This window comes from Hemiscyllium ocellatum, chromosome 28 (genome assembly GCF_020745735.1).
Source record: "Hemiscyllium ocellatum isolate sHemOce1 chromosome 28, sHemOce1.pat.X.cur, whole genome shotgun sequence".
NCBI classification, from domain to species: Eukaryota; Metazoa; Chordata; class Chondrichthyes; order Orectolobiformes; family Hemiscylliidae; genus Hemiscyllium; species Hemiscyllium ocellatum.
Window position 1 is genome coordinate 39183453 of NC_083428.1, and position 14047 is coordinate 39197499.

The following is a 14047-nucleotide window of genomic DNA, read 5'->3' on the forward strand; positions in this document are numbered from 1 at the left end:
TTTCTGAATAAAGGAATTACATTCACTATCTTCCCATCTAATGGAACCATCCCCAAATCATAGTAATCTTGGAAAATTAAAACTTCCTCAAGATATTACCATGAAGCTTGTCAGTGCATAGGCATTGGACAGTTTGGAGCTCCAACAATTTACTCAGCTGGAAAGATAGTAGTGGGGAACAAGGAAATGGCTGAGAAACTGAATACTTACTTTGCATCAGTCTTCATGGTGAACAACACGAGTGATATCCCAAATATTCAAGAGAGTGAGGGGCAGAGCTGAGTATGGTTGCCATCACCAAGGAGAAAGTACTAGAAAAACTGAATAGCTTGAAGGCAGATAAATCACTGGATCAGTTGGACTACATCTCAGTGTTCTAAGGGAGGTAGCTGAAGAGATAGTGGAGGCTTTAGTGGTGAACTTTCAGGAATCATTAGAATCAAGGAGGGTCCCAGAGGACTGGAAAATTGTAAACGTGACACCCCTGTTGAAAAGGGAGTAAGGCAAAAGATGGAAAAGCCTAACCTCGGACGTGTATGAGAAAAGCAGTAGTTAGCACTGCTGCCTCACAGCGCCAGGGACCAGGGTTCGATTCCAGCCTTGGGTGACTGTCTTTGTGGAGTTTGCACATTCTCCACGTAACTGCGTGGGTTTCCTCCCACAGTCCAAAGATGTGGTTAGGTGAATTGACCAGGCTAAATTGCCCATCGCATTAGGTGCATTAGTCAGGGATAAATATAGGGTAGGGGAATGGGTCTGGATGGGCTACTCCTTGGAGGGTCAGTGTGGACTTGAGCCAAAGGGTCTGTTTCCATACTGTAGGGAATCTAACAAAAAAAAGGGCAAAGTCTGCCTGGTTTCATCAAGGGGAGACCATGCCTGACAAATCTGCTACAATTCTTTGAGGAAGTAATGAGCAGGTCAGACCAAGGACAGCCAATGGATATTATCTATCTGGATTCCAAAGTGCCGCACAGGAGGCTACTGAGTAAGATGTAGGCCCATGGTGCAAGAGGCAAGATGCTAGCATAGATAGAAGCTTGGCTATCTGGCACAAAGCAGAGAGTGGGGATAAAATGGTCTTTCTCAGGATGGCAGTGGTTTTCAAACGAGCACAGTGTTGAGATCACAACGTTCCACTGGGATCTAGATGAAGGAACTGAGGGCATTCTGGCTAAGTTTGCAGATGGTACAAAGGTAGGTAGAGGGACATGTGGCATGGAGGAGGCAGGGAGGCTGCAGAAAGATTTGGACAGGATAAGAGAGTGAGCAAAGAAGTGACAGATGGAATACAACTTGGGAAAGTACGAGGTCATGCATCTTGGACAGAAGAACAGAGTGACAGACTATTTTCTACATGGGGAGAAAATTTAGAAGTCTAAAGTGCAAACAGACTTCAGCGTTCTAGTCTAGGATTCTCTCAAGGCAAACTTGCAGGTTGAGTCAGTAGTTAGAAAAGCAAATGCAACTATGGACTTGAGTATAAAAGCAGGAATGTACTTCTGAGGCTCTATAACGCTCTGGTCAGGCCACATTTGGAGGATTGTGCACAAGTTTTGGGCCTTATATCTCAGGAAGGATGTACTGGCCCTGGAATGTGTTCAGAGAGGTTCGCAAGACTGGTCTCAGGAATGAAAAGCTTAACATATGAGGAACGTTTGAGGGCTCTGGGTTTATACTTGATGGAGTTTAGAAGGATGAAGGGGATATCTTATGGTCTTACACCACTACTCTGTGATTATAGTTTTCCTGAGTTCCTTCTTCTCTTTCATTTCACAATTTATCGCTGCTTCTGGGATGTTACATGCTACCCTGTAATGAAATGGGATGCCAAATACCTGTTCAGCCATGTCCTGGCAACATGGGTTCAAATCCCACCAAGACAAGGGATGGAATTTGGAATCAATCAGTAAGTCTTGAATTGAATGTTCGTTTCAGTCATGGCGACCACGAAACTGTCATAAAGCGCCTCCTAAATCACAAATGTCCTTCAGTGACGGGGCCAACATTCAGGTTGGGCTGATAAATGGCAAGCAATATGTGCCACATATATGCCACGCAATGACCATTGCCAACAGAAGAGAATTTAACATTCTCCCCTCGATATTTAAATCAGCCTATCTATCTGGGGAACTTATAATTGACCAGAAATTCCTTTGATGCTACATTTCAAAACCCGCAATTTTTATTACTTGGTAGGAAAAGCACCACAATGTGCAGCTTTCCCTCCGAGTTGAACAATATCACCATCCCTTCATTGTAGCTAGGACAGAATGATAGAATAGGTTCCATAACAGCACAATAGGTGTAAATATACTATAAGGTTGTGATTCAGGCTCACTAACAACTTCAAGGGGCTGAGCAACAGGAACCAGCCTAGCCAATGATGACCACATCCTGTGAACAAAAGAGATTGCTAAAAAAGGACATTTCATTTTGCACTCATCAGGACAATTCACAAAAAATAGCAACGTAAGAGGAAAATGACTGCATTTGGGGGCTGGGCAAAAGTGCTGATTGAATGTCAAGTGGACTGATTGGTAATGGCATTACTATTGTACAATCATTTAGATAGTTATCAGTTAACTGCCAAGTTTTGTTCCAATTTTAAACCTGGCTGACTCTGGTCAATTTGGTCAAACTTTGTTGGCAAGGCTGGACTCCTGCACTGTAACCATGTTGTTTCCTGGTTGTTATACTTCATTCCTCATCTAACAAAGGACAGTGCTCTTCATCACCCTACACACTTTTTCTTGTTAGGACAATACCGCCTAAAATAATTTCCTTCAAAAAAAAAGAACATCTATGACCCATGAAAATCACTGGACAGCATTTTGCTTTTAAAAAATGTTGTGGAAGCAAATAAACCGAAATCTATACAATTCAAACACAGCAGCCTATCAATGTCTCAGGCATGGTTACTATTGGCAAGGTGCAAATCCTCTTTCACTCCACAATAGTTCTGATAGCAGAGAATCTTCAGAGGCTCCTTTTCAAACCTCTTTAAATACTCTGGTAGGTTATGGCAACACAAACAGTTACAATGAGTCTTGACCAATCCTCAATCCTTTGTTCTTCCTGTCTTCAGATCTCTGCTCTTTCAACTGTATGAGACCTATAACAGATTCTTTATTTTCATAGATCTGCTTCAACATCAGCATCTGTTTAAAGACTATCAACTAGAAAACTGTTCCATTCGGAGAGAACCATTTACATTAAATTTTGAATGTGCTGTGAACCAACTGCTACAGAAACAGGCTGAAAATAACAACATTACAATTCGTTTTCTTTTCATCTTTTGCTTTTTGCCTGTTCATCCCCATGGCAACTTCAGGTCACATGAGCACCTCCCGAAACCTAGTGATGTCATAATCAGAAAACCAGCGAACCTTCTTTCAGAATATTCCTATTTTTGTCTTACAGGAACATTTCAAATAATAAAAAAAACTACAGGCTTTTTTACAACATACCATCTCGTTTATTGTGCATTCCCTTTCCTAATGAATTACACACTTCTTCCAACTGAATTCCATTTGCTACTTTTCTTCTCACCTGAGCAATCACTCACATCTTCCCTCAATCTACAGGCACTTTCCTTTCTGTTCAGCACACAGCCAATTTCTGCATCATCTGTAAGCTTCTTAATCATGCCCTCTTATATTTAGTTTAGAGTTTATGAGATATGTGAACAGCAAGGGATCTAATACTGAGCCGGGTAGAATCCCTCTGGAAATACCTTTTCAGTCACAGAAATGTGTGTGCTATCACCCTTTGCTACTTGTCACGGAACAAATCTTGCATCCAACTGTTTCTCCTCTAATTGAAAATAATGCTAACTTTATTCAGGAAAACTGACCAAATTAACATCTTATTTTTAAAGAGTTCACACACCTACATTGAAGTTTTATTCTGAAACATCCAGAACTTTAGGCATGTTTTGGTAAATCAGGTTTGGAAAAATGGCAAGGTAATTATGAATGAGGAAGGCAATTCAGCCACATTAACTCATCTTATCAGGATGATTCTAAACTCCTCCATTACAAGACTCAAGTGTCTCTTGACTGATTCTAGCTAGTAATTGTTTTTTCAGTGGTTTGTCCTGAAATTTACTCCTTACAACAATCACACTGAGCAAGAAAGTGTCTCCAGATATTAGCCCTGAAATTACTGCTCATGGTTTTGAAACTATACTCAAAAGTTGTATATAAATCATACATCAGGATAGCTTCAGTTTGCTTTTGTAAATGAGGCATGTAGAAAGCAACCTTCATTTAAGTAGGAAATAGATGCACGGATGCTTGTCCGTGCATGTGTATGTCAAAACACCAAAATAAGGGAAAAACAAAGTTCAGACAAAGGAGTTTTTAAAGTTTTGACTTTTTTTTTTAAAAAAGGCACAATGTGCAAGATTAAAGGAAGAGGACTTATTTAGAAAATGGATTTGCCAGCAACAGTGTATTAAAGGGAGAAAATGATGTAAAGGGACAAATTATGTCATCCTTTTGGCAATTTTTTGAGGGCGGATGAAAATGAATAAACAGCAAGCTCCATACTCATTAGTTTAGCCCAGTTGGTAGATGTCATGATTTTGAAATAAAGGATTAAGAGTTGAGGGACTGCTACTCTGTTAGTTTTGGATTCCTTCAGACAAGGGAAGAAACACAGACTTACATCCTTGCTTTGCTGGTTTAGGGACATAAAATATTTCCCAGATTTCGTATATAGTATCACAGGATTAACCAATGCCCATCCAAACCAGCACAGCAGACAGGTTTCAGTTCAAACCTACAACTGGAGAAACAGTTAAAAACTGCAGTACATCCCTCAGTCCTAAACCCAAACCACAATAGCCTGGTCCAGCTAAAAAAAATACGTTAAGAAAGAAAATCCCACATTCAAACACTTTTGTTCAAGATTATATTGTCTCTTCTGTCTGTGACCAATCTTATCAAATTATCCAGAATCATGTAGTTTATTACTTTTCAAAAACCAACCATTCACATTCGCTTACTGAGACACTTGTAGTTTTGCAATTGTTATAGAAACTTTGGTATTGATAGGATTAATTATTTCTAGCTTGATATAATGAAGATTTCCAACCCTAAAAACAACAACAGTGTAAAAACAGACCATAGTCACAACAGCTCTGAAAATTAAAACTGTGGCAGCTAGCATCACACCTCTACAAATAAAAACAGTGGTCAGTCATTCTCTTAAATTCTTAGGAACTTTGTCTGTTTTTCATAGCTGGAAGGGTATCAAACTGATCTTTGCCATCTTTATGGTTGACAATGTCTGGATACATACTATTATTGTGGGCATTAAAGATGTTTCTTATTATAGGAAAATAATTGAGCATAAATCCATGAAAGAAAATCATTGTCATTGTTATACCTGCACTTCAGTAGTTTCAAAACTGACATCCACGCTTTCATGGTCACTCGCCTCCTCCTCCATTGTTATTCCATCATTGCTCATCTCTGCTTCTTTCCACATTGGTAGTTTGTTCCTGGTGGCAAACTGCTCAAAAGCCTGCTGACAGGACATGTGCTCCTTGTCGAACACCACCTTCTTTGATTTAGGTAGCACGTACATCATGGTTGCTTTAGCTCTGGGTTTAAATTCATCTTCAGCAGTAAAACTATCTGAAAGCATACTTGCTGATGCAGATGGAGAATCTGCCTGGGATAATTCTGCTTTGGATGGTTCAGTAGGTTCAATGCCATCAGCTGAGATAGCTGCTACGGTGTCTGTTTCCACACGTTTCTTTTTCTTTTCATTTTTGGATTTTGAGGAACGTGAATATGTTTTCAGTGGCTTGCCATTAGCTGTTCACAGAAAGAGAAAAAACACAGACGTTCTAAGACCTTTGGTAAGATTGTATATCATTATACAGACAATAGGAACATACTGACGCAGAAGTCTCTCTCAGGAGAAGGAAAAATCAAGCAATTTTTGTATTAACCGATGCTAGCTGTATTTTAGTCGCAGAGCTCAATTACACAACCAGAAGATCATGGGTTTAAGTCACATTTTAGAGAACTAGGTACCTAAATCTATAGTCTAACATTCCAATGTTTTATTGAAAGAATATTGCGCTGTCAGACCTTCTGTTCTTTAAAGGAGCTGTTAAAAGTGTCTTTGTCCTCAGTCTTACAGGAAAGAGCTTAACCAATATTTCATGAAGAGAACAAGACAGCCAGAACTACGGCCAGTCACAGTGTTTAGTCATTATCAATCTGTAAATTGGCAACTGCAGTTTTTAGGAGAAAGTGAGGACTGCAGATGCTGGAGATCAGAGCTGAAAAATGCGTTGCTGGAAAAGCGCAGCAGGTCAGGCAGCATCCAAGGAGCAGGAGAATCAACGTTTCGGGCATAAGCCCTTCTTCAGGAATGAGGAGGGTGTGCCAAGCAGGCTAAGACTGCAGTTCTTACACTGGCAAAAAAAGTATCTTGAGATGTTCTCAGGTTATGAAAGGTGGTGTATAAATTTAAGATTTTCCTTGACTTATAGCATTAGAAGGTTTAAAGAAACCTTATTGCATAAGGAGATTTTAAGCAAGGTAACTACTTTTGTATTAATAAGGAGCCTTTCTACCAGACCAATCCAGTATTTCAATCCCTGCTGGAATATCTCTGAGTCTCTCTAATCATCCAATTCCAGATAGCTATGAGAGTGTTTGATATGTATGAGTATATAGTGGACAAAGTCGTTCACTTAGATTTGTGGGAAATTGAACCATGTAAGAAATTCTAGATGTGGAGAAAAAGGCTGAGCTGTGCGAATTTTCCAAAAATATCAATTGAGATACTAAAAATGCAGAACAAGAAATCTACAGAAATGATCCAACTTCAAAGGAGAATATATAATGTCTGACAATTTTCTGCTAAACTGCAGTAAAACATTCGCCAATACAAGTGCATTCAAAGGAGATTTCCCAAATAATTTGTGACAGCAAACCTTCTATTAATCAATATAGAATCCCTACAGCAATGGAAACAGGCCATTCAGTCCTCATCGACTCTCTCAAAAACATCCCAACCACACCCATCCCTCTACCCTATCCCTGTAACCCTGCATTTTCCTTGACTAATGAATCTAACTTCTACATCCGCAAGCTTTGTTGTTATGTATATTAACGCATGGACATTCTTTCTGGTATAACAACTCAATGATTCTTCATTAAAATTCTTTCACTGCCAGCAGACTCAATGCAAGTTTACTGACTGAGGGATTATTACAATGGTGCACTTCCTCTGTCCTTCAACTCCACAGAACACACACAGCTCATGCAGGTGTGCAATGGAGTAAAATATTCCAGGTTCTATATTCAGGAAGTTACAGGCACACAATTAAGTCACATTGATGAAACCTCAAGCAATGAGGCTGAAATAACAGACAGAAAAAGAAAACAGATATCAATTTTCATGAATTATAGTGTGGACAACACCAAAACTGGTGGCACAACAGACAGAAGAAGGTTTTTTAAGATTACAAATGATCTTGATCAATTGGGTTAATAGACTGAAAAACATGACATGAAATTCAAGCTGGATAAGTGCAAAGTATTAGTTTTAGTACAACAAACAAGGGGGGCCCACAATATTAAGGGGGGGCCCACAACACAATTAAGGGGGGGCTACACAATTAAGGGGGGGCTTACACAATTAAGGGGGGGGGCCTGTTGTAGAAAAGAGGGACTTGGGATGCAGGCACATAATTTTTTGACATTTACGTCCTGTATAGATAGAGTAGTTAAAATGGGATTTGGCGTGCTTGCCTTCGTTGCTCAGTCTTTTGAGCATAGGAGTTAGGACATTATGTTGAGGTTACACAAGATATTGGTGAGGCCTCTTTGGAATCTAGTCTGATCACCCACTTATAGGAAGGATTTTGTTAAGCTAGAGAAACTTCAGAAGAGACTTACCAGAACGTTGCTAGTTATGGAAGGTTTGAGGTATAAAGACAGGCTGGATAGGCTTGAACTTATTCACTGGAGCAAACGAGGTTGAGAGAAGACTTGATAGAAGTTTATAAAATAATGAAGAGGTATATATAGAGTTAATGCTAGTTGTCTTTTCCCTAGGATGGGGGATTTTAAAATTAGGGGACAAATTTGTAAGGTAAGAGGAGAGAGATTTTAAAAAGACATGAGAGGTAAATGTTTTGCACAGAAGGTGGTTCGCGTGTGGAATGAACTTCCTGTGGAAGAGGTGAACGCAGCTACAATAACAATGTTTAAAAGGCATTTGGATAGATTCATGAATAGGAAAGGTTTAGAGGGAAATAGACCAGGCGCAGGCAGGTCAAGTGGGATGAGTTTAGTTTGGGGTTATGTTTTGCGTGGACTGGTTGGAGCAGAGGGTCTGTTTCCATGCTGTACGAATCTGTGACTATTTATTTAAAAAATGAAAGGAGAAAAAATGGTCATTGATCTTTGTCCCAAGAAATTCTAGCACTGAAGTGTAGGGTAATAAAGGCTCCACTGTATTATAATAAGAATATCTTTCTGATTAAGGGTAAGGTTATTTAGGTCCATTGTAATTCATTACATCTCACCACATCCAATCAAATAAACAGATAAAAGACTTCAATCATTGTAGTGAAGACCATATTTCATAACTGGAATATTACAACTTATAAATGGTTCTCTTAAGAGCTCACTCAACTTAAAATAATTTTTTTTGAGGAAAGTAGTAAACAATTCTACTTCGTGGCATAACAATGTCCATAAATAGGGTGGTATAAATTCTGTCTCAAGTCCCTGAATTCAACTTTCCAGACGCCAATGAGTCTGGGACAAAGTATTGGAATGACATTAGATCAGATACCCATGTGCAAATTATATTTCACCTACAAACTAAAATGTTAATAAAATTCCAAGCTGGAATACACGTTAACCGTATAGTTTGGAGTCTAAAACTATGCTTTGAGATTTCTTACTAACCACAATAAACATAACTGATTTGAGGGGTTTTTTTGCTTTAATCTTTGCTTTGAGGAGAAACAAGAAGTTGGGAATGGTGGGTGGATTTAAATATCACCTGACAATTCTCTGATGCACCAATACGGACAGCATTGCAGACTTTCTACTTTATTCCACATGCTTTCAAATTTTGAAAGAGTTAAACTTGCCAAAACTTAAAATTTACATTGAAAGGAACAATGAATGATATGTCCTTCAATGCCTGAATAGTTGGGATCAGGTTAAGTTTAACTCAAACTGATAGGAATGAAAATGTATAAACCTCTTTTCAAAAATGTTTTTAAAATATTTATTAATCAGGAAATGTGGGCATGACTGGCTAAACCAGCAGATATTGCCCATTCCTAATTGTTCTTGGGAAGGTATGATTCGTACTGCTATAGCTGCACCCACAGTGTTATTAGGGAAGGAGTTCCAGAATTTTAACCCACTGACAATAATTATAAATCAAGAAGGAAACCCAAGCGTCAACTGCCTTTATCATTCCAGTACTATCAAAGAAACCTTGATGTGTTGCTGCGGTGTTTAGCATTAATGCTTCACAGAACTACCACTGAGGTTCAATGATGGAAGGAGTGAATATTCAAAATATGGGGTTCCAATCTATCAGACTGCCTTTTTTCCTGGATAACCTTGAGCATTGTGGAGCTGTACTCATCTGGGCAAGTGAAGTATATTTCATTCCGCTCCTTACTTGTGCTTGATAGGGGATATACAAGCTCTGAGGAGTTAGGAGGGAAGTTACTTGCCAGATTTCCCAGCCTGTTGCCTGATCTTGTTGCTACAGTATTTCTATGGCTGGTCCATTTCAATTTCAGGTCAATGGAAGCCTGCAGGATATTGATAGCATGGGATTCAGTGACAAATTCTTTAAATGTGATGGGAAGTGATTAAATTCTGTCTTGTTGAAGACTATCATCATAAGGTACCAAGTGAAATGAGTTGATATACAAATCCAATACCTAGATTTAATAATGCCAGAGACAACACAAACTGCCTCGGAGTTACTGTTAATTTAAATTCCTTGGAAATTAAGAAAAAATTTAAGGTGAACTGGCCGAGTAAAAATGATCTTGAGTGGAATGATAGGGCTTTGCTGACAAATAGGAAAGTATCTTTGCGGTTAATCTGTGGTGTACTCAACATGAGAATGTAGTTGCTGACATGTGGCTCACAAAATAGAAAAATATTTCGATGCACAGCATTGACATTCTTCATGTTGACAGGCTAAAAGCTTTCCTCAAGAAGGGAAAACCAACAATGCAATGTTTTGGCATTATTAGATTTGAAGTTATAATGTGTATTAATTCCTCCAGGATTCAGGGTAGCAGAGCTGAAATAGTGCAAAATCTTTTCTGTAAGGGAAAATGGATAGTGGGGAAAGTGAACCAAAATGCGCACACATGCACTTTGAAATCATTTGTATACCCTTTCTTCAGGTACAACATTGCTGAGAAAAACATTTGAATTCACTAACATGCAAGCATTTAATAGCAGACTCACACATACCTGAAAAATGGTGATTAAATAAATCATCTGTGAAGTCACCTTGGTCTAGCTCCAAGATTGTAACCTTGCTGGGTTTGCTGTGTTCTTCTGCGTCCATTGTTCTTTTGTGTTCATCCTTGATTTTGGTGTCATCTTCTGTAACATCTTTTCCAGAAGTTTCTTCAGCTGCTGGTTCACTCAGTATTCTTTGGTCTTCAGTTTTCTGTCTCCTGGTCTGCGTTCTTCGCCGATGGGATCTGCAGTACATTTTTAGGGAAGGGTGAGGGTAGGGAGGTAAATTGAAAAGCAAAATTAAGAAAGTCTCTCAACAGTACAGATGGAACACCTGAATTAAGCATTTATATAATAGTGCAAATTACAATTTTGAGTTTACTAAAAAGATATTTGAGAAGTTAAGCCTCTCATCAATATAGTTCATACAATGGAAAAGTAACTTACTGAACATCTTCAAGGTTTAAAAGGATCGTGAAGGCAAAAGATAGCAAAAAATACATTTGCACTGGTTCATGAGAGCTTAATGAGATACAAAGTTAAAGTAATCTTGAAAAGAACTTATGGAGAGACAAGGAAAAGATTCTTCACAAGATGGGGGAATCACTGTGAAGCATATTGTCACAAACTCTTGTTAAAAGCACTAGTAAATCAACTTGTTAAAGTAAGTCAATTCCTCTCTTCCAAGCAATTAGAGTGAAAAGTGGGATCAACCAAATTAAACAGGTCGTGACAAGTAGCAGCTTAATTTGATGATGTAACAGCCCATGTCTGTTCTGATGACAAGTTGCACCTTCATTAATGAAGCTGAACAAAATGCATCTATAGCTCCACTTATAGTCATTTCACTTCCCTCACATGCAGCACTCATTTTAAACAATTGATCAGCAAGTGCAAGCTATTGCTACTGTAAAGCTGTATTGCACTAAGGATATACAGCTAAATAAGGAATTCATTACTTGTCCATCACTGCAAGGAACATTCATATTTATATTCTACTCTTGCACCTCAATATTATTTTTTCATAAAGTAATTGTTCCATGGGTTCAACTCTATTCAGCCCAGACTATTATTATAGCCACAGCTACCCAGTAACCTTTTGGACTTAGTCTAACCATGTGATAGTTGAAATGTTCCAAATATGTAATTGCAACAATATGGCAACTACCATTCTCTGTAAGCTCTTCCCTATTGAAGATATTATTGACAGATTTATTTCACTGAATAATACAGATACGAAATTTGGATATTGTTATTGTTGCACAAAAGGTACGAGGTCCATGTGTAAGAGTACCATAACCGATATTTAGAAGTCTTTATTTCCATCAGATGTTCCACTGCTTTAAATAATTACCGAATAACTTTTACTAATGATATTGGGCCAAACTTTATTGTAAAAATGATTACATTAATTCCACTATTGTTATTACGCACCGATTAGATTGCAAATGCATAGTTGACCATAAAAATGCAATTGCTACACCACTGATCAGAAAGATGCACAATAACAGCACCTCATTCTCTTGCGTCTCATTCAAACGTATTTGAGAAATGTCAAGTTCACATATCTGCTCGGCAGATATAGACCACACTGCCACAGAAAGATAGAGCAGGTTGTTATGTTTTTTTTAAAACAGCAATGATAGTTCACACTTACTGAAAAATACTCAATCTGAAATGAAATCAACTTTTTAAGTTGTAAAGGAAACAAAACAACCAAAGCAAATATAATTAGATGATAGAGGTTGCTTGTGTGCATTCAAATGTTAGGTTAGCAGATATTGGCAGTACAGCAATCTTGCTCCTTTTGGCTAATGTATTATACACTGGACATGAATTAACATACATTTGCTGTCACCATCTCAGTTGCATTAGGCTTCTAATGTGCTGGCTCAGACTTCCACCAATTCAGTTCTGAAGAAATCAATTTTAACCCAGTTTCACTCTTCACAGATGCTGCTAGACCTGCTGAGATTCTCCAGCTTTTTAAAATATCTTTTTATAGCTTCATTATGTCCTCTACTCATTTTCCTAATATCATTGGATCATCTTGGCAACCATATCCTCCATGTTAAATTATACAGGTTATAAACAGTTAAGCTGAAGGTAACCATTCCTGTGGGTCACCACTCATTACATCTTGACAACCTGAAAAATGAACCATTTTGTACCTACTCTCTGCTTTCTGTTAGACAGCCAATCTTCTTTCCATGCCAACATACTACCCCCAACATCATGAATATTTATTATTTGTAATAACCTTTAATGTGGCATCTCCAATTATGCATGTTTATTAAATGCGATTTCTCTGTAACATGATTTGTGAATCGCAGAGTTAAAATCACACAACACCAGGTTATAGTCCAACAGGTTTAATTGAAAACACTAGCTTTCGGAGCACCGCTCCTTCATCCGGAGGTTGTGGAGGACACAATTGTAAGGCACAGAATTTATAGCAAAAATCTGTGGGCAGCATGGTGGCACAGTGGTTAGCACTGCTGCCTCACAGCGCCAGAGACCCGGATTCAATTCCCGCCTCAGGTGGAGTTTGCACATTCTCCCTGTGTCTGCGTGGGTTTCCTCCGGGTGCTCCGGTTTCCTCCCACAGTCCAAAGATGTGCAGTTCAGGTGAATTGGCCATGCTAAATTGCCCATGCTAAATTGCCCGTAGTGTTAGGTGAAGGGGTAAATGTAGGGGTATGGGTGAGTTGCGCTTCGGCGGGTCAGTGTGGACTTGTTGGGCCGAAGGGCCTGTTTTCACACTGTAAGTAATCTAGATCTGAGTTACAGTGTGATGTAACTGAAATTATACATTGAAAAGTATTGTTGAGCCTTTCATCTGTTCGAATACCATGATAGTTTCACTTCTTTCATGTGTAAATCACAAGACCTTTTCTTAAAAGTTGCATTCTCAGGTTAACTGTAACAATTGGTGTTAGCTAGACAATATGTTGAAGATGCTAGCCCCGTGTGTTCTTGGTCTATGCCATGATATTTAGATTGATTCTAATCTAAAAAGTGAGATAACAGAGTTTTCAATGAACTCATGCAGTTTTTGAGCAAAGTACAATGTAACTCTGCAAGTACAAATTCACCCCACAAAATATATGTGTGCATGTGGGTCTGTGTGTCTGTCTGTCTGGGTTTGGGGTTTGAGAGTGTGAGAGAGTGTGTGTGTGTCTGTGTGTGTGGGTGTGTAGTGAGTGTAGTGTAGAGTGCCTTAAGTCTGAGGGGGTGCATGTGAGTGTGTGGGAGTGTGTGTGTGTCTGTCTGTCTGGGGTGAATTGCAGACTTTTTTTTAATATAAAGCCGTTTCTCGAGTCTTATCCCTAGAACTAGGTGTCGCAGTGAGTGGAGGACTGGACTCCACATCGCCATCATGTGATCAATCGGCTTGTGTGCTTTCTCGTGAAGATCTTCAGGAAAGATATTGTGAAACATTTGTGCTAGTGAACTTGGAAAAATATTGTGAAAATGTCTCGACAGCCTGAGGACAAGAAGCTGGGAGCAATCTGTTCTATTAAAAACTAAAAGAATTGAGATAAGAGTAAAATTTCCCT

At 38.8% G+C, this 14047-nt stretch overlaps 1 protein-coding gene across 3 annotated transcripts in view; it reads right to left on the reverse strand.

Annotated features, from left to right (window-relative positions):
• kdm4b (lysine (K)-specific demethylase 4B) overlaps positions 1–14047 on the reverse strand; it is a 509300-nt gene that overhangs the window by 146632 nt on the left and 348621 nt on the right. For all 3 annotated transcript variants that reach the window (XM_060846205.1, XM_060846207.1, XM_060846206.1), the window contains exons 11-12: positions 10497–10732; positions 5395–5828 (exon numbers count right to left, since the gene is read on the reverse strand). In XM_060846205.1, coding sequence (XP_060702188.1) covers positions 5395–5828; positions 10497–10732 — 670 coding nt within the window. The remainder of the gene's footprint in view (positions 1–5394; positions 5829–10496; positions 10733–14047) is intronic.